Genomic DNA, 18047 nt, shown 5'->3' with positions numbered 1-18047 from the left:
TGTATGTAGGTAGGTAGGTAGTTTATAGGCCCATCAGATAGCGTTCCCCCCTGATGTCATTTACGTTGAGTTGCAATAAATGCTAAACTCTCTGCAGGTTCTTGTCTTTGTCGTCCGCTCTATTCACCTGGCTTTGGAAACACACGGCAAGAAGGTGGGGGCCGGGTGGTGAGGGTTACGGGGGCGAGAAACCCAAAAGTAACGCAATAGTTACTTTTACTAGTAACAGTTACTTTTATTGTGGAGTAGCTCAGTTACTTTTTGGGAGAAGTAACTAGTAACTATAACTAATTACTTTTTCAAAGTAACGTGCCCAACACTGTAAATTACAGAATACACATTCTCAGCCTTTAATGATAATAAAAAGTAAAGAAAACAAAGTGGGGAGATAATATGCTTCACAAACCATGTTAGAGACAAAACTCACTCATTAGATATGTACCTCTTTGTCTTTTAAGTTTTTGGGTTCAATTAAATCAGATTAAATCAGTTCTACTATACTACCAAAAATAAACATATATATAATAACATAGTTAGGGTGACTGTGGCCAGTCTTTTCTGATGGCCTTTATTTGCTGGTGGCCCACACTACCCTCAGGAGAGGAATATGGTATCAGTTTTACTCAGACCTAAGGTGTTATTTCAGGGTAAAGATTTTAGAAAGAGACACTGACACTGAAACACGGCACTTCTTAAAAATTGTTTTTGCCACATCCAACTACAAGCGTTGAAAATTTAGGCAAGAACAAAAAGAGATGTGCTTAAAGGCAGAAACTCAAATTCTTTCCAGCTACCCACTGGTTTGCCTGTCGGTTTGGATTTCTGCTAAGAAGTTCTAAAAATACAGTTTATGTTTTTCAGCAAATAACTCCTGGGCTTCAACAAGTCTGATAAAAGATAAATGTCCAGTCTCTCAGGTGTAATGCTCTCACAGAACGGCTGTATTTACACTGAGCTTCCCTTTAGAATTTGGGACCTAATTTTCATGGGTTTCCAAGGTTAACTGACTGAAGAGAGCTAAACAGAAACGAACACCACTGAGCCTTCTGGGGCCCATCTGTGGAAAACACTAAAAGCCAGAACACACCGAATCTGAGTTTGGGTCTGATCCAACAGAAAACTGTGCCTCGGAGGTTGTGGCGTTTAACGCTCATTGATAGTCGATGGGGATGATCACACCCGACATGTTTTTCTGCAGGGAGCTGTGTTGGTCCGACTGAGATACACTCCAGATATATTGAAGTCAGACTATGCTGCAATGCAGCTGCAATTTGATGGGTCTGACAGGAAGAGAGACAAGGTTACAAAATAAAACATCCCCTTTGGGGGGAAAATACAAAATCTGTTAATCGCACAGGGAAAGAGTCCTTTTTTTTATAGCAAGTGGGACAGAGTTGTGCAAAAACAATGAATGACACATTAAAGAAAACTTTATCCATGATAGGAGTTCAGGAGGATGGAAAACAGATAAAGAAAAAAAATTATCTCTTTGAACCTTGCAAAAAACCAAATAACTCAGATAAACTTCCCACGTAGGCACCCTCTCTCTGAGAATCACTGTCTCAGTCACATATAAACAGCCACACGGCGTTTATTGCAATGTTTCTTTTCTTTAGACATAGTTTTCATTATGTTTTCATTAGGCAAATGAACATTCTCTATCTGTTCTACTTGTTAAGTGGGGCTTTGATTTATAGAATGCGTTGGTGGTTTTTATTTTTATTTAAAGAATTTTCAATAACTTGATATTCTGTCCAAGTCAAATGTGGGAAATAGTTTTAATTTGCGTGTAGCTCAGAGACAGAAGTGAAAATAATCTGCACAGGTCTTCTCACCCTGACTAGACGGAACCTTTCTATATGCAGTCAGTTTGACATAGAGAAAAAAGGATAGGAGATTAAAAAGTCATACACAACCAGCGTGTTCGGGCCTTAACTGGCCTGCACATATTTATGGCCTCAGAACAGCTTCGACATGATTGATAGCAAACACGACAAACAAAGCCACATTTTCCAAGCTCAGTGAACCTGTGAAAGAATGATGAGTAATTCCTTTCAACACATCAATAAACACTTTTGGAAAGCCTTCAAAACTGAACTGGGCTTCTTACTGCAGCAAAGGGCAAGTCCAACTTATATTACACCTTATTTACTAAGTTTTTTATTTAGATGAGGACAAAGAAACAAATACCTTTGGCAATATATTAAAAGTTTTGATTTTAACTTGAGAATTTGTGAAAAGATTCAAACTGAGGGATTTATAATGTGAATGTTTCTACGGGTATTCCATCGTTGTTGTTTTTTTTTCTGACACTTTTTAGCAAAGTCTGAACAGATAACCTCACCCATTTGTTTTGCAGGTAGTTTCTTATCACTTCTGTCAGGCTGATGACTGTCGTACTTGTCTGGTTCCTGAGTACGTTCATAACATGGCAGCCATGCTGAGTGCTGCCCCTCAATTGGCCGCCTATCGAGAACTGTTACATCGTTCACCACAGCTGCAAAGCATGCTCAGTCTACGCTACTGCATTCAGGATCCGACTTCAGCGCTACAGAAAGGAATACTAGAACCCCTGGATACTCTGCACAAAGGTACAAGTGCAACATTTAAGAAAGCACTTTGAGTCTGAGCCACCTTTTGTTCTATATTTTGTGTTTTTATTTTTTCCTTTTCAGAGAGGAAAATTACCAATGATGAGGAAGAATTTATTGTACTTATTGATGGGCTTAATGAGGCTGAGTTTCACCGGCCTGATTATGGAGATACAATAGCCTCCTTTCTCTCCAAAAACATTCAGAAATTTCCTTCATGGTTGAAGGTCATTGTCACTGTCAGGACCAGTCAGCAGGTACCCATTACCCACACCCACAATCCATCAAAGCATTTCAAAGCATTTCAAACAGCAATCAATTTAAATATTCTTCTGTTCTTAAAGCTAGACTATAAACGTTCCTGATGTGTATTGGTTAGTGCAATAAATCCCTCTGTACGTACTACACAGAAGCTGCATGTCAATTTGTTGCAAATAAATTCTAGCATTGGAATGAACTAGACAGTACAATTTCTCTAAATTTTTTAACTGCAAACATGATCTAGAAATTAGTAAATATTTCTTAAAATAAGTGCATTTACCTTTAAATTGAGTTGGTAAATAAAATGATGCCAATGGAATGAATATTTTTACTCTTAAAATAAGAAAATACATACATTACATAAGAATATATTTTATATTTTTCATATTTTAATTGGAAATCGTCTGTAAATCGTTCCATTGGCAAAGAATGCACTTATTTCAAGAAGAAATTACTTAAATAGATTTTAAAATTTTGCAGTGTTGTTTCTGTTTGTACAAACATACAATGACCAAACACCTTAACTGTTGACACTGCTACATATTTTATTATTGTGCTTTACTTATCAAGGCATAACAAAAGTTATCATTGCTTTGCTTATTTTTATTTCATTGTGTGATTTAACATTAAATTAATGATTTTTTTTAACTGAATCTGAAAAAGCTTTTCTGTTTGGGTTTTAAAAAATTTCAGTCTTCTAGTCATCCTTTTTAGTCTGAAGTAAATTTCTAGCATCAAATAAAAATGTAAATATAATTGTATTAATCATAATATCTTACATCTCTTTAATTTGCTTTGTTTTTTTGCTTACATTCATTTTTACAGTAGTATAAAGGAATTGATCAATATTTTCTCCATCTACATGTACTTGGTCAAAAGTCCTATAATTTAAACAAATAGAGGTCTAAGGGAAAAAATACTGATTGCTTATTTAAAAGTAATAATAATACAGTTCTAGAAACAGTTTTGCACACTTAGTAATCGATTTATCTGAAGCATTTTTACAATCTAATTACATTTCCAACACTTAAATTATTTCTGCAAATATAGTACTGACCAACATTGTTTTTTTCTGGGTTTTTTCTCTTTTTCAGGAGATTGTTCACTCTCTACCTTTTCACCATATTTCTCTGGACCAGAAGGAGAAAAATGCCATAGACCAGGACCTGCAGGTAACCTTACCAACTCCCTCTCCAGATTTTTCCAAATTGACTTGTTTGTGTCTATGACATAAAAAAAAAAACAATTGCTTCCTTAAAAAACAATCAGGATTTTCTAAAACAATTCTTTTGAATTAATTTGGAATCTTAGTCAAACTTTGATATCAAACAACGGCATCTTGAGTAGATTCAAATAACCACTTTCAGATGAATGCGGTTATTAAACTGGTTCAATATACATGTTTATATGAAGCTTAGAAGTCAACGCTAATTCTGATATTTTGTATTGAAAAGGCTTCCTGGATGGGAAGCGAAATGTCTTCAGACTCGGAAATCCAACTCCAGTGGATAGTTTTTTTTTTTTTGTTTTTTTTTGTTTTGGAATGCCTATGACCTGGATGACTGAGAATCTTCACCAGTTTGCTTTACAGGATGAAAGAAAGCCAGCACCTTTGAACCACTGAGCGGCTATACCTGAAACTGATTGCTGCCTGTTTTAATATGCTGTGCTGTCAATTTCAAGGCACAGTAGGAGATCTAAGAGTAGTGAGACTAGTGTGCATTTCAGACACTTGGATGCTTGCTTAACATTTGTCTGGCACATGCTAAACTCTGAAGTCTGCTGCCTGCTCAACTCGCACTGGACTCAACGTCCTTGCAGCACACAAGCTATTGAAAATAAAGTGCAGCAGAAAAAGCTTTATATTGTGAAATGTCCATTAGAATCAGCTTTAGGCTTGGCTCTGTCTCTAATCGATAAGCTGTATGTAAACAAACGATGGCAACTAGCCAAGTAGGAAAAAGGCTTTTGTCATTTTTTTATTTTTATTTCCTGACGGCTTAATGCAAAAAAAATTAATTTGCAGTAAGTAGTGCCTATACCATTTTAAAAAAAATTGGAAATTATCCCTACTTTTTGGACAGATATGGACACCCATGCATACAAGCCACCATAAGAAATCTAGCAGTTATATAAATATCTATAACTATAGGCACTTCTTCTTCTGTGCTTCCGTGTTGTTCCTCTTATTTGCTGGTGGATTGATGGACACATTCCTGCATTCTGCCACCTACGTAACTTCCGCCTTCTGTATCGCCTACTGTTGATAACGAAGGATTTAGTTCAACAACAGGTCGAAACATCTGACTGCTCGTAACTAAGCCCCCACATTCTGCGCCGTGCGTCTGCCTATTCAAGAACAAAGAGAGGGATTGGCAGATAAGATTTGACATTTACCAAAATCTGCACATTTGGAGCACATTAAATAAATATTAAAGACTAACTTAAATGTTTTAAATTGCCTAAACTTTTACCATAATATTTTCAGGTTTATTTTTCCCACTATTTTTTTTTATTTTGCTTTCAGATTCAGAGTTGTTGAAAGAGTGTGTATATATGTGACACCTTGAAAAATTATAGTCTAAAAAATTTTAAAAAGGGAGAATTTTGTTGAAGGGGCAAATTATTTAACCCAGTTCTATATGTATCTTTCTTGGTGCATTTTAGAAGTACTTGATGCACCGTATCCACAACAGTCCTGAGATTCAGAGCAACGTATCCCTTGGCAATGGTCGCCTTGACAGCACAGCACTGACGAAGCTCATCAGCCACTTGAAGAGCTTGAGCAAAGGCTCTTTTCTCTACCTGAAACTCACACTTGACCTAATTGAAAGAGGTTATCTTGTTCTGAAGAGCTCCAGCTTCAAGGTAGGGTTTAGATTGTAGTAACTCTTTTTTACAAAGAAAGACATCAGAATGTAAACGGCATGAAATAATGATCAGCCATATATGGTTGCAGGTGGTTCCGGTGACTCTAGGGGAAGTCTACCTGTTGCAGCTTAACATGCGATTCCCTACACAGTCAGCTTTTCAAAGAGTGCTGCCTCTACTCAATGTGACTGTGTCTTCCCTTCACCCGCTGAGCGACCAGCAGGTATGCATTAGCTTTCACAGTGTAAAAAAATACTAAGTCTTGGTGCCGCTTTAATGAGCCTCAGTGTGACTAAAGATCTGTTTTCACAGCTGTTTGAAGCGGTGAACGCAGGTTGTCTCACTGAAGAGAAAATCCAGAAGGGGGAGTTCATGCAGCGGCTAGAGCAGCTCTCTTCTTTCCTGCTACGGCGGAGTGATGGCAGCAGGGTGCTTAACCATGCCTCCTTCAGGGAGTGGCTAGTTTGGAGGGAGGAGGGACAGGATGACAGGTTTCTCTGTGACCCAAGGTATGTTGAAACAAAGCTGGAAGTGTGTTGTCTGCAAATATCAATAAATCAATGTGTTCATCTTAACAATATTACAACACATTGAGAATAAGTTGTGAGTTTTTCAATTCAGTTTATTTATATAGTGCGAATTTACAGCACATGTCATCTCAAAAGGCAGAGAGAAAATCAACCAGATCATCCAGTCAGATTGGTTCAAAGTTTTCTATCTAAGGAAAACCAGCAGATGGCATCGACTCTTTAACTCAACAGAAATCTCCCCACTATGATGGCCTTGTCAGTATTTAACGACTGACTTTAATAGAATTTTAGTCAGAGCTTTTTGAGAGTAAAACTCATATCTGTAAAGTGCTAAAAAAATTAATTCTAATGCTATTTGTGTTCTCTGATATTTGACCAGAGAAGATATTTGACCAGGTTGGTGTCAGGAAATAGTATGGCTATCTTTTTTTCTGATCCATCTTTTCTAGAAGTGGACACACCTTGCTGGCGTTCTGGCTCTGCAGACAAGAAGGAAAGCTAAGCCAACAGCAGACGCTGGAGCTGGGGCATCACATTCTGAAAGCTCATATCTACAAGGTCAGTATTTATCACTGAAGCAATTCTTTTTTAGTCCTTTCAGAGTTTGCTTTTATAACCTAACTCTGCTGCTAATCACTGCCTATGTTCCTTTATTTTACACCCACACACTACAGTATAATTCTAACATTTAACCTAAACTCTGATAATGGAAATTCCTTCGTCAAGCTAACGCCATGGTGACTTTTTTTTTTAGATGTTGTCTTTTAAAGTAAATCTTGGCCTGAGGCTGATGAACATTAATCTCACTGATTTAGACACAGTTCATTGCTGTTTTTGTACAAACTGTTAAAGAATGCCATGTAATTCATATCTAAAGAAGAGACGTGGACTCGGACTTAAACTGGTGCCTGAGTTGCACTGAAGATGCAGAATTAAGAATTAAATTAGGCTTAAGGCAAGAGACTTTACTCAGGAGTCAAGCTGTAAGAGTTTCATGAACAACTGTATCTCATCAAATTATTATTATTTTTTTTATGTTTTTGACTTGTATGATGCTCACTGCACATTGGCTTGAAACTGATGTCACACCTTTCTCTCCTTGTATTTTTGCAATTTGGAATAGTAGTACTACATTACCAGTTTCAGAAGTGCAGGTTTATTGAGATTATAGGCGAGGAGTTCACTGTAATCTACTTTGGATTGATTCCTCCTTTATTGTGATTTTCTTTTTCTGTATTTACAAATAAAAAATAAATGCTAGCAAACGATGAGTCACCCTTAATGGTCAGATGATTATGAGTATAATTACATAGAAACTAGATCAGGCCATCAGTTTCAAGCATCTGCCTTCATGAGGCATCCAGGGGATACAGCAAACATCTGGAAGAAGGCGCTCACTTTATATGAGACAAAACCTACACTTTCTGTCCTACATGCAAACACTTCAGAAGACTAACAACACATATTGATGAACACACCATCTCTAGCATGAAACACCATGGTGACAGCGTCATGCTGTGGAGATTCTTCTCAAGCTGAGTGCAGAAGAACTAAAGGAAAGAAAAATTTGACAATCCATTAATACAGAAGAAGGTGAATCCTCACAGGCACGGACAGACTGTTTGTAGAGAATTGCATGTAATTAACTAACGGTTGGTTTTTACTCCAGTATTTGCACTTACCATGTGGTGGATGGCAAAGTATCTTTCTATGCCTTTAAAATTATTTCAGATACAGAGAAAGGCCCAAAACGGAGCAAAAATTTAAAAAAAAGCTTAATGGAAAAATGTTTAATATAATAATTATTTATTGGTCCAGCAACACTGAAGCGTCTGCATATATGTCGAGTTAATAGAGCTTAACCCTGCGTCTGTGTGCGTATCGTTTCAACATGACCAATACAGGAGCTGTTTCTAACTGACACATTAAACTGTGTTTATAAGCACGTCTGTCAACGCAACACATCGTCCAAAACGATCTCTGATCTTTATCATCAAATGAATCAAGAATAATGGATCAGCCGGAAAGCCAAAGAAAGATTTCAGCTGAGTGGGACCATTTTGAGCTTGTATTTGTTTTAATTGTCTTGTTGTGCAATGCTGGTTCTCTCAATTATCACTCAACTTATCTGAACTTAATGGATTTTAAATTGCTGTTTTTACTGTAGTTATTATTTTTAAATGAATACTAAATAAATCCTAGTTCACAAACATCCTTATTTGCTTTTTCATTGGAATTTTCCCGTTATATGTTCAAATTTATGGATTGTCTAATAATCTATCTAAAAACATATTTTTAATTTAAGATATGAAATAATACATTATAGCAAACAACTTAAATCCTGTTATAGGTCATCAAATCAGCATCAGTTTAACCTGTGAAAGGTGCATGTAGGGATTTTAAATGTCCAGCAGGTGTCAGTATTCAGTGACACAGTTTCGACACAATGTCAATCCAATACACCAATTATCCAAATGTTTCATGATGCCTCATGAACCCAAAAATACTAATACTGTTTAAAATAAATGTTTTAACTTGGAAATGTAAGAATAGATAGCAGATGAATGGCACCATTACAGAAATAAAGGTCTTGTAACTCTAGCTGTACCTGCTCTCTTTCAGGGTTTGAGTAAGAAGCTTGGAGTGTCCTCCTCTGTTCTTCAGGGGCTGTGGATGTCGTACAGCACAGGAAGCCTTAGCCCTGTTCTTTCATCGCTTCGCAACCTCTACACTCCCAATATAAAGGTAGGATTAGACACAAACGGCGGCAGTTTTATGTATTGGGAGTGATGGTGTATTCCTTTTCTCCTGTTCCCATCCAGGTGAGCAGACTCCTGATTATGGCTGGAGCGGATGTGGATTACCAAACCAATGTCAGCAATGGTGCTCCCTTACTGTGTGTCCATTCTCACCTCGGCCACAAAGATGCAGTAGCACTGCTGCTAGACCATGGAGCTCATGTGATTTATTTTCTTTCTTAATTGTACCTTCTGGAATTGATGAAATGGAAAGACATTAACCAAACATGAGGACTTTCTGTCTTATATTTAGGTGGATGCTAAGTCAAATGATGGTTTAACTGCCCTGGGATTTGCTGCTGCAGCTGGTCACTTGGACATTGTCACAATGCTGTGTCAACACAAGGCCAAGGTAGCTGTAGGGAAATTTCTTATTAAAAAGAGAATGAACAAAAAGAATATCTAACCTTTTTAGTTTAAGTTCTAAAACTGAACCCGCCCTACGTCTCCCCCTCAATGTGCAGGTTGGACATGCGGATAATTCAGGCCGGTGCATTCTGGTTCTAGCAGCCCAGCACGGTCACCTTGAGGTGCTGCGCCTCCTGTTGAAGAGCCCTGAATGGAATTGCACTTCCTGCTGTAGAGGAATGAGCCGGAGCCAGGCCGTCCAACAGACACTGGTGGCAGCAGCCAGCATGGGGCATTCAGAGGTTAAAATCTGTGACAATAACAAGGAACATTTGTGTATTTACTATGGTTATAATGAACGCAGTATACACTTTATGTCTTTTATGTAGATTGTGTCATACCTCCTGGATCTTCCCGAGGAAGATGAGGAAGAGGAGCAGAGACCTGAGATTAACTCATATGATTGTGTCTGGGGAGAGACGGGTATGAGTCACAACAAAGTTCATCTCAACACAGTTGCCACAGGTTCTAAGTAAAATACCAGGCTCCATCCATCCATCCATCCATCCATCCATCCATCCATCCATCCATGCTTAACCCCAAGTGGGGTCGCGAGGGCTGCTGGTGCTTATCTCCAGCTGTCTACGGGCGAGAGGCGGGGTCCACCCTGGACAGGTCGCCAGTCCATTGTAGAAAATACCAGGCTTTACAAACGTTTTTCATGCACAGAAAAATTACGTCATGAATCAAAACTAAGCTGTGGATAACTTAGAGTTGAACAAAAATATGATTTCTATGCATGAACCTTTGTATGATGCCCTCACGGTGGAATCGCACTGAACATGGTGCAGCTGCTGGGGCTTTGGCTGCAGTAACATGCAAGGGGAGTCCCTCTGGGTTCGCACCGAGTTGTCAGGCAAAACTCATTATCTGTACACATAAATGTACCTTTTTTGGGGCAATAGACTGCCTTTGTAAATTCTCAGTCATGCAGTTCATGGCAGCCATAAAACAGGTTTAAACCAGAAGGTACCTGGACTTTAAATCACACATCTGAAGAGCAATATGCTCAGATTTTGGACGGAGAAGACAGATGTTTCTAAAGAGGCGTGAAGGAAGCCATGTTTGTGAAAAGAGAAAAAACATCACTGAACAGAGGGGGGAGGGTTGTGGTTTTTCAGTTTTCAATTCCACAAATACTTTGCTGCCAACCTATCTTAGTCAGGTTAGGGCCACTGAAAAAGAGCCATGAAAAGCAGTGTTTGTTGTTTGCTGCAAGCTGTGAAGGGGATAAAGAAGACTCATGTGGAAGAGGGTGCTACTGTCAGAGGAGGCCAAAGAGGGGTTCTCTGTTCTACACGCAAAACATAACATGTAGCAGAAAACTAAGAGAGCACATTATCTCAGACTCCTCCTCCCCACCATGTGACAAGATGTGCAGATTTTATTTTTCAGCAGAAAGAATTTAGGTCTGAAATCATCATATTGATCATGCAGCGTAATCTCTAAAGAAAACTTGTTAGAAGTTGTAAAAAAAAATGGAAATCTATTGCTCTAAATGCAGTCATAGCTTTGATGTTATGATTTAAAGCAAAAAATTACTAATGTAATAGAATAGATCAGTTTCCATTTATAATCCGTGGAAAGGCTGCAGTTTAGAAATTCTGTATTCCATCTGACTCCTCTTGAGCTTTTTAGCAAAAAAAAAAAACTATTTTCTAAAGCAGTCTTGGATTTTGCAAAGCTGATAGTCATTCCCCATATATAGACGTACATGCAGTGAAAGGTGGTTCTCTAAAGTAACAACTCAGGAGGGTAAATAAGACTTTTCAAATTCCCTTTGTAAAAAAAGGATTCCATGTAGGGCTGCAACTAATGATTATTTTGCACGTTGATTAATCTGTCAATTATTTTTTGTTTAATAATCAGATACCCAAACGTTCCTTGAAGAAGATTTTTTAGGAAATTAAACCAGGTGAAGCTTTTCTGGATACAGGATTTTGACAGATGAAAACGTTTTTTTAAACCTAAATGCAAAATGTTTATATATTTGTAAAATTTAAGTATAATTACTGCTCTTTCAGCTAAAGTCATTTTGTGGACTCTTTATATTGCAGTTAACTAAATTAGTTGACGATTATTTCATTAATTGATTAATCCAATTGTTTCAGCCCTAAATCAATGTTTTACTTTACGGTTATACATTACTTATTTTGCTACGTCTCTTGGAACCCCAATAAAACAGTTTTTTGTTGTAATGAAATTTTGACCGTGAATATCTTTACCAGGCAATGTGAAAGTAAACATTGACAGTTAAGGGCTGGTTATACTCCTGCAGCAGTGTGTCGCAGTGAGCATGTCGCAGGTATGACAGACATTTTTGCTTTATACTCAATATTGAAGTTTGGTCTGCGCTGTTTATTCCATGCCACAACTCTAAAGGGGAAAATCACGAACTAGCTTTGGGTCTAGATACGACCAAGGCAGCGAGAACGATTGTCCAACAGCGGAGGGACATGAGGGCGAGGAAGAGCGGGGATCCAGGTGGAAAAACGGTCCTTGTGTTCTCGTGCACCTCGCTCTTCTAGCTGGTCCATCTTCACGAGTCGTTTTCCGCAATCGTCGTCATAGAAACGAAACAAGCCGGTAAGGAACCGAACATGAGTAGAGCGGATGTAGATTTGACCAATCAGACGCCTTCTGTCTGCGGTCACCTACAATGTGGGAGAGGTGCAGCAGAGTGTCCGCTGACGGGGCGGGGACGTGTCTGTGTTCACCGTGCCATCTATGCAGACGGCCTTGTTTCGAATATAAATCAGCCTTTAGACCCAGTTTGTAAATGTAAATTCCTTTATTGTCACACATTATGGAAATTCACTCTCCATTTAACCCCTCCCCTTGGGGAGCAGTGGGCTGCCATTGTGCCATTTGCTCAGGAACCCAGAGTGCAGGCTGGGGGATTGAACCGGGTACTTGCAACCTTCTCAGAGCACAAGCACACTGCTCTAACCACTAGGCCATCACTCCCAAACTTTAATCATGTGGGTGCAGACAAATGATGGGAAATTATATATTTGAATGAATAGGACCACATTATGTTGCTAATATACACATTGGAGGGAGAGGATGTGTCTGAACAAAACAAAACTGTCATTAGAATATAGACGCATTAACCTCAGATCGTGGTCGAACTGTGTGTAGAAGGATTTTTGTTTTGCATTCAGATTTAAAGGGCTTTCACATTTTTATAATTTTGTTCAACCTTTACTGGGCTGAACTCAGCAGCGTTCCCTGGAGGGACGTGAAACAAATTAACATTTCACTGAGAAGTTAGTAAACTTTGTGGAGTAGATACTGCCATCTTGGTGGACATTTTACAAATTGGAATTTGCTTTAGACTTGAGTTGCATTTAACAGCCATGAAGGGCATCAGTGTCAGTAAAGTCTTTAACTTTAAAAACTGTTCTAATTTTTATTTAAAAAAAGGGGAAGAGACATGAGAGCATCAAATAGCTTCATCAGCCTTATCGCAACCAGAAATGTTCTTACGTTTTTACTTTTTTTCCTTCATTTTATTATGTTATCCAATGTTGGTGGGCTTGACCAATTACCATTCTATGTTTAAAGTGACAATTTTTTTTTTTTCACTTCTGATGTTAAGCTTAAAGTTCAGCAGTTATCGTTTCCACATGATCAGCCATTTCAGTTATTGAACAGGTACCCAATTAGGGCTAGGCAATTAATCGCATTGGCAATATAGTAACAATTAAAAAAATGCAGGTTTCAAATTGCAGAGTTACTCAATTTTTTAATCGCTATACATTGAACAAGATTAAAACTGTCATAGAACGGGACAGATGGACCCAGTATTCAAGGTGAGACGGTCAGTAGGAAAGTTCAAAGCGTTTTAAATAACAACAAGACTCCTGCGACACAGGAGTCTGAACAAGCAGGCTCTCAGGGTCATGAAAAAACCTGAAACCGTGGGGTAGAGCATCAACATGCTTATGCTTGGTAAAAAGTAATGATGATTAATGAGGCATCTTGAAGCCATTGCCAAACTGAATTGATCCTGCATTGATACTGTCTGACAGAATACTGACACCTGCTGGACATTTAAAGACACTACAGGCAGCTTATTTGACAGACAGAATCAGAATCAAGTTTATTGCCAAGTAGGTTTGCACTTACAAGAAATTTGACTTGGTGTTGTTGGTGCAGACAAAAAACAAAATAAGATAGAATATATATATATATATACACAAGCTATATACACACAGTAGACTGTGCGTTAATGTAACACAGAAATCCTAAACTTTATTGTTTTGATGCCAGAGCGCAATGATATCACTTAAGTTATTGTGGGTTATGTTGTATCATTTCATATGTATTTTTAAATTGAAAACATCTTAGATATTTTTAGATGCAACCAATAAATAATGTAAACATATATAAACACATGAAAATTTAGGGGTAAATCTAAATGAGGATGCTCGTGGACTTTAAATCATGTTTTTTTAAACAATAAGTACAGTCAAAAAACAAAAGTAAATAGACTAAATTTGAAATTAACTTCAATTCATAAAAGACTGAGAGACTGAGAGGAAAAGGATGACACAACGAAAAAAATCGGCTGAAACTTTTCCTACTCCTTTTAGGCTGCTCCAATATTATTGATAATTTGAATGATAAACCGCAAAAGATGATACATTTTTTTTAGCAGATGCATGATGTTGACAGATACTTTTAAACACAGTTTAGTGAGTCAGTCAGTTAGAAACTCCTGTATCAGTCAAATGACTTTCTTGAATTAACCAGCGCACCGATGCAGTAATTTGCTCTATGGGCTCCATGCATGCACTGACGCATCGGTATTGCTGGCCCCTTCACTAGTAAAAAAGATTATCACAGAAAAATCTAAATATTGTTTGAAAATAATCGCAATTAAGATTTTTGGCAAAATCGTTCAGCCCTATAATTGGTGATAAAATCTGAAAGAATGGAACCTAATGGAAGAGAAACAGGATGTGGCGACTCTTTATCTGGAAAACAGATGTTGGAGATCAGCCTGTTTTTCAGTGTAGTCCTGTTTCTCTGAATTTGGGCTGGCTGGATGTGCTCATTTTCATCCTCTGACATAGGAGCTGGTTCTGCTGGAGGTTTCTTCCTGTTAAAACTGAGTTTTTCCTCTCTACTGTCGCTACAAGCATGCTTACTGTGAGGGATTCCCTCGAGTCAATGAGTCGATCTAATGAAGTGGTTTTTGTTAGATGGAAAACCTTTATTCAATCTAACTTTATGATCTGGTTAAACTGTAAAGTGCCTTGAGATGACTTGTGTTGTGAATTGGCGCTATAGAAATAAACTGAATTTAATTGAATCGATGTGAGTTAAATTAGTAGATTTTACTGAATGGCTGTTCGTTTTTATCAATTGTAATCTTTGAGGACGATTAAGACTCCAGCTCAGACCTTAGTTTCTTATAGCTGCTCAGTGTGGCTGTTGATTGTGTGGTTGCTGTGTGTGTTTTAGCTCTGACTGCTGCAGCAGGACATGGACAGCTTCCTGTTTGCAGGCTTCTGCTGGATCAAGGAGCTGCTGCTGAGCAAAGCAACAGACAGGGCGTCACTCCGCTCCTCAGCGCCGTGAGAAACGGCCACTGCCAGGTAAAATGCAATCAGAGCATACAACTGGGTTTAATGCTGCAGGGTCTCAGAGTCTCTGCCTCTCTTTGGTTACAGGTGGCGCAGCTGTTGCTGAACCACGGCGTTGAAATTAATGTGGTTGACCAGCAGGGTCGAACAGCACTGATGACGGCAGCCTCAGAAGGACACATCACCTCCGCAAAGCTTCTGTTGGATCATGGTAACATGCCTCTTGGGCCTTCTTACATTTTTCATAATTATAATTAAAAAGACGAGCATGACATCCGGCTAGATTTAGACCACTACATTATTCACACCAAAGGCAATTAGTTTGAACAGTGCATGAGACAAACAAGAAATTATATTAGTAGTTTAGGGACCGGTTTGGGATTCAGCCATTGATTTTGGACACAACAATAGTTTTAGCTGCATTGGAAGCGTTTGATCAAAGGATGCCAAAGTACAAATCCAGATCTAAATCCAATTCAGAATCTGTTCCAAGACTTGAAAAAATTATATTTAGTGATGTTATGCATCTACTCTGACCAAGCCCAAGTTACTCTATAGGCAATGAAAAAAGAAAAAAAGAATACACCTGGGTTTTAAAAGAAAGTGAGTCTGAGGAGCTGAATGAAAATGCAGGTTGTTTCATTTACATCCACTGTACTGTTATACTCTACTTCCTGTTAGGCTGTCCTTTAGAATCTCTTTAAAATGTTTGAAAAAGTGAAATACGGTGATCAAGATTATTCTTCTCTGTTTCCAGGAGCCTCTCTGGACCAGACTGACAAAGAAGGCTTGACGGCGCTAAGCTGGGCGTGCCTTAAAGGCCAGTTTTCATTGGTCAGAGAGCTGGTGCAGAGAGGGGCAGCCGTCAACCATGTTGACCGCAGTAGTCGCACTCCTCTGGACCTGGCGGCATTTCGTGGAGATCCTGATGTGGTTAGTTACAGATGGAGATGCTTTTCCAAATGAAGCTGTCCTTGTTTCTGTCTCTATCCCGGAGAATTGATGGAAGAAAAAACAAATGCTCGAATACTCAGCGCGTACTACTGAGAGTTTAACGGATAATATTTGGGCTCAGATCAATTCATCTAAAAAATTTGATTACTTTATTTCCTAAATTCAATTCAGTTTATTTATATATCACCAATTCACCACACGTCATCTAAAGGCACTTTGTACAGAGACAATTCAACCAGATCATCCAGTCAGATTGGCTCAAAGCTTTCTATCTAAGGAAAACCAGTTCATTGCCTCAACTCATTTACTCAAAAGCAATCCCTCACACCAAGCATACTTGTAGCAACAGTAGGGAGGAAAACTCTTTGAACAGCAGAAACAGTTTGAGTGGCCATTCACCAAGACTGACTGGGGTTCAAGGAGATAGAAGCAGACGTACAAAAGAAGAGAGAGAGACAAAAGACAACTGTTAGCCAGCTCCACAGGAGCCCCGTCCAGGAAACACTCAGACGAGCTTCGAGCCAGCTCCCATGTCAGAGGGTGAAAGAGAGCACATCCAGTTAGTCACAGTCAGAGAAACAGGACTACACTGGAAAACAGGCCGATCTCCAACATCTATAACAAAGGTGTTGATGGCAGCTGATATTTCTCTCCAGGATGGAGTCACAGCCAAAAGCAGGGAGAGCAGAACGTTAGAGATGATGAAAAGAGGCCCCTATGTCCTCCAGCAGTCTAAGCCTATAGCAGCATAACTATAGAGATAGCTCAGGATAACCTGAGCCACTCTAACTATAAGCTTTATCAAAAAGGAAAGTTTTAAGCCTAGCCTTAAAAGTAGACAGGGTGTCTGCCTCACGGACTAAAACTGGTAGTTGGTTCCACAGGAGAGGAGCCTGATAACTAAAAGATCTGCCTCCCATTCTATTTTTAGAAATTCTAGGAACCACTAGTAAACCTGCAGATTGAGAGCGAAGTGCTCTGTTAGGAACATAAGGAACAATCAGACCTCTGATATCAGATGGAGCTTGGCCATTTAAGGCTTTATATGTGAGAAGGAGGATTTTAAATTCTATTCTGGATTTAACAGGAAGCCAATGAAGAGAAGCCAGGATAGGAAAGATATGATCTCTCTTTTTCATTTTCATGAGAACTCTGGCTGCAGCATTTTGGATCAGCTGAAGGCTTTTAACTACAGTTTGTGGACTTCCTGATAGTAAGAATTACAATAGTCCAGCTTTGAAGTAACAAATGCATGGACTAGTTTCTCAGCATCAGCCCTGGACCGGAGATTTCTAATCATTGCAATATTCCGCACCTAAAAAAAGGAAATTATAGAAACCTCTTTGATATGGGATTGAAATGACAGGTCCTGATCAAAAATAACACCAATTTTTTTTTCGACATTATGCTGTAGGTGCAGTATCTAGTTGATCATGGAGCGTTGGTGGAACACATGGACTGCAGCGGGATGCGCCCTCTGGACCGAGCCGTCGGCTGCAAAAACACTTCAGCAGTCATTGCTCTTCTCAAGAAGGGAGCCAAAATCGGTAGGATTATGATTGAGCGTGTTTGACCCAGTTTCCCTTTTATCTTTTATATCTAAAATAAACTGCAGTTGCCACAGTTGCACAACATTAGGTTTCATCATCAGGATGTTTCTTCACTAACTGTTAAAAAGTTTTTGAAAACCATGTATCATTTTTCTTCCACTTCACAGTTTTGCCAAAGTTGGTGTAAATGTTTGTGGTAAATGTATAAAAATACCTGTACAATATTTAAAACATTTGTGGCAAAGGATTCTAGGGATATTTTTTTAACATGGCATCATGTCCACATGTTTCTGCTATCCATTCATTTGCAAGCCAAATATACCGTAACCTTTAGAAAACTAAATAATAATGTCTCTCTAGGACCTGCAACCTGGGCCATGGCCACTTCCAAGCCTGACATTTTAATGGTGTTGCTCAGTAAAAGGATCCAGGAAGGAGACAAGCTGTACAAGGTAATTCCCGCCATCAGTATCCTGCTGAATGACTTTCA

The 18047-nt window shown here is 38.7% G+C and overlaps 1 protein-coding gene across 2 annotated transcripts in view; it reads left to right on the top strand.

Annotated features, from left to right (window-relative positions):
• The window catches only part of LOC107097740 (protein TANC2-like), a 45590-nt gene that overhangs the window by 20459 nt on the left and 7084 nt on the right, over nt 1-18047 (top strand). The window contains exons 8-24 of one of the 2 annotated variants that reach the window (XM_015395018.1): nt 2360-2591; nt 2676-2848; nt 3947-4024; nt 5520-5720; nt 5812-5946; nt 6036-6232; nt 6703-6811; nt 8876-8998; nt 9076-9213; nt 9305-9403; nt 9516-9701; nt 9789-9882; nt 14932-15065; nt 15141-15264; nt 15811-15986; nt 17422-17554; nt 17918-18009. In XM_015395018.1, the coding sequence (XP_015250504.1) occupies nt 2360-2591; nt 2676-2848; nt 3947-4024; nt 5520-5720; nt 5812-5946; nt 6036-6232; nt 6703-6811; nt 8876-8998; nt 9076-9213; nt 9305-9403; nt 9516-9701; nt 9789-9882; nt 14932-15065; nt 15141-15264; nt 15811-15986; nt 17422-17554; nt 17918-18009 (2424 nt within the window). Of the gene's footprint in view, nt 1-2359; nt 2592-2675; nt 2849-3946; nt 4025-5519; nt 5721-5811; nt 5947-6035; nt 6233-6702; nt 6812-8875; nt 8999-9075; nt 9214-9304; nt 9404-9515; nt 9702-9788; nt 9883-14931; nt 15265-15810; nt 15987-17421; nt 17555-17917; nt 18010-18047 lie in introns of both variants that reach the window. The other variant, XM_015395017.1, reaches the window with a different exon arrangement.

This window comes from Cyprinodon variegatus, unplaced genomic scaffold (assembly GCF_000732505.1).
Source record: "Cyprinodon variegatus isolate N-32 unplaced genomic scaffold, C_variegatus-1.0 Scaffold719, whole genome shotgun sequence".
NCBI classification, from domain to species: domain Eukaryota; kingdom Metazoa; phylum Chordata; class Actinopteri; order Cyprinodontiformes; family Cyprinodontidae; genus Cyprinodon; species Cyprinodon variegatus.
This window is presented reverse-complemented; position numbering and strand designations above follow the sequence as displayed.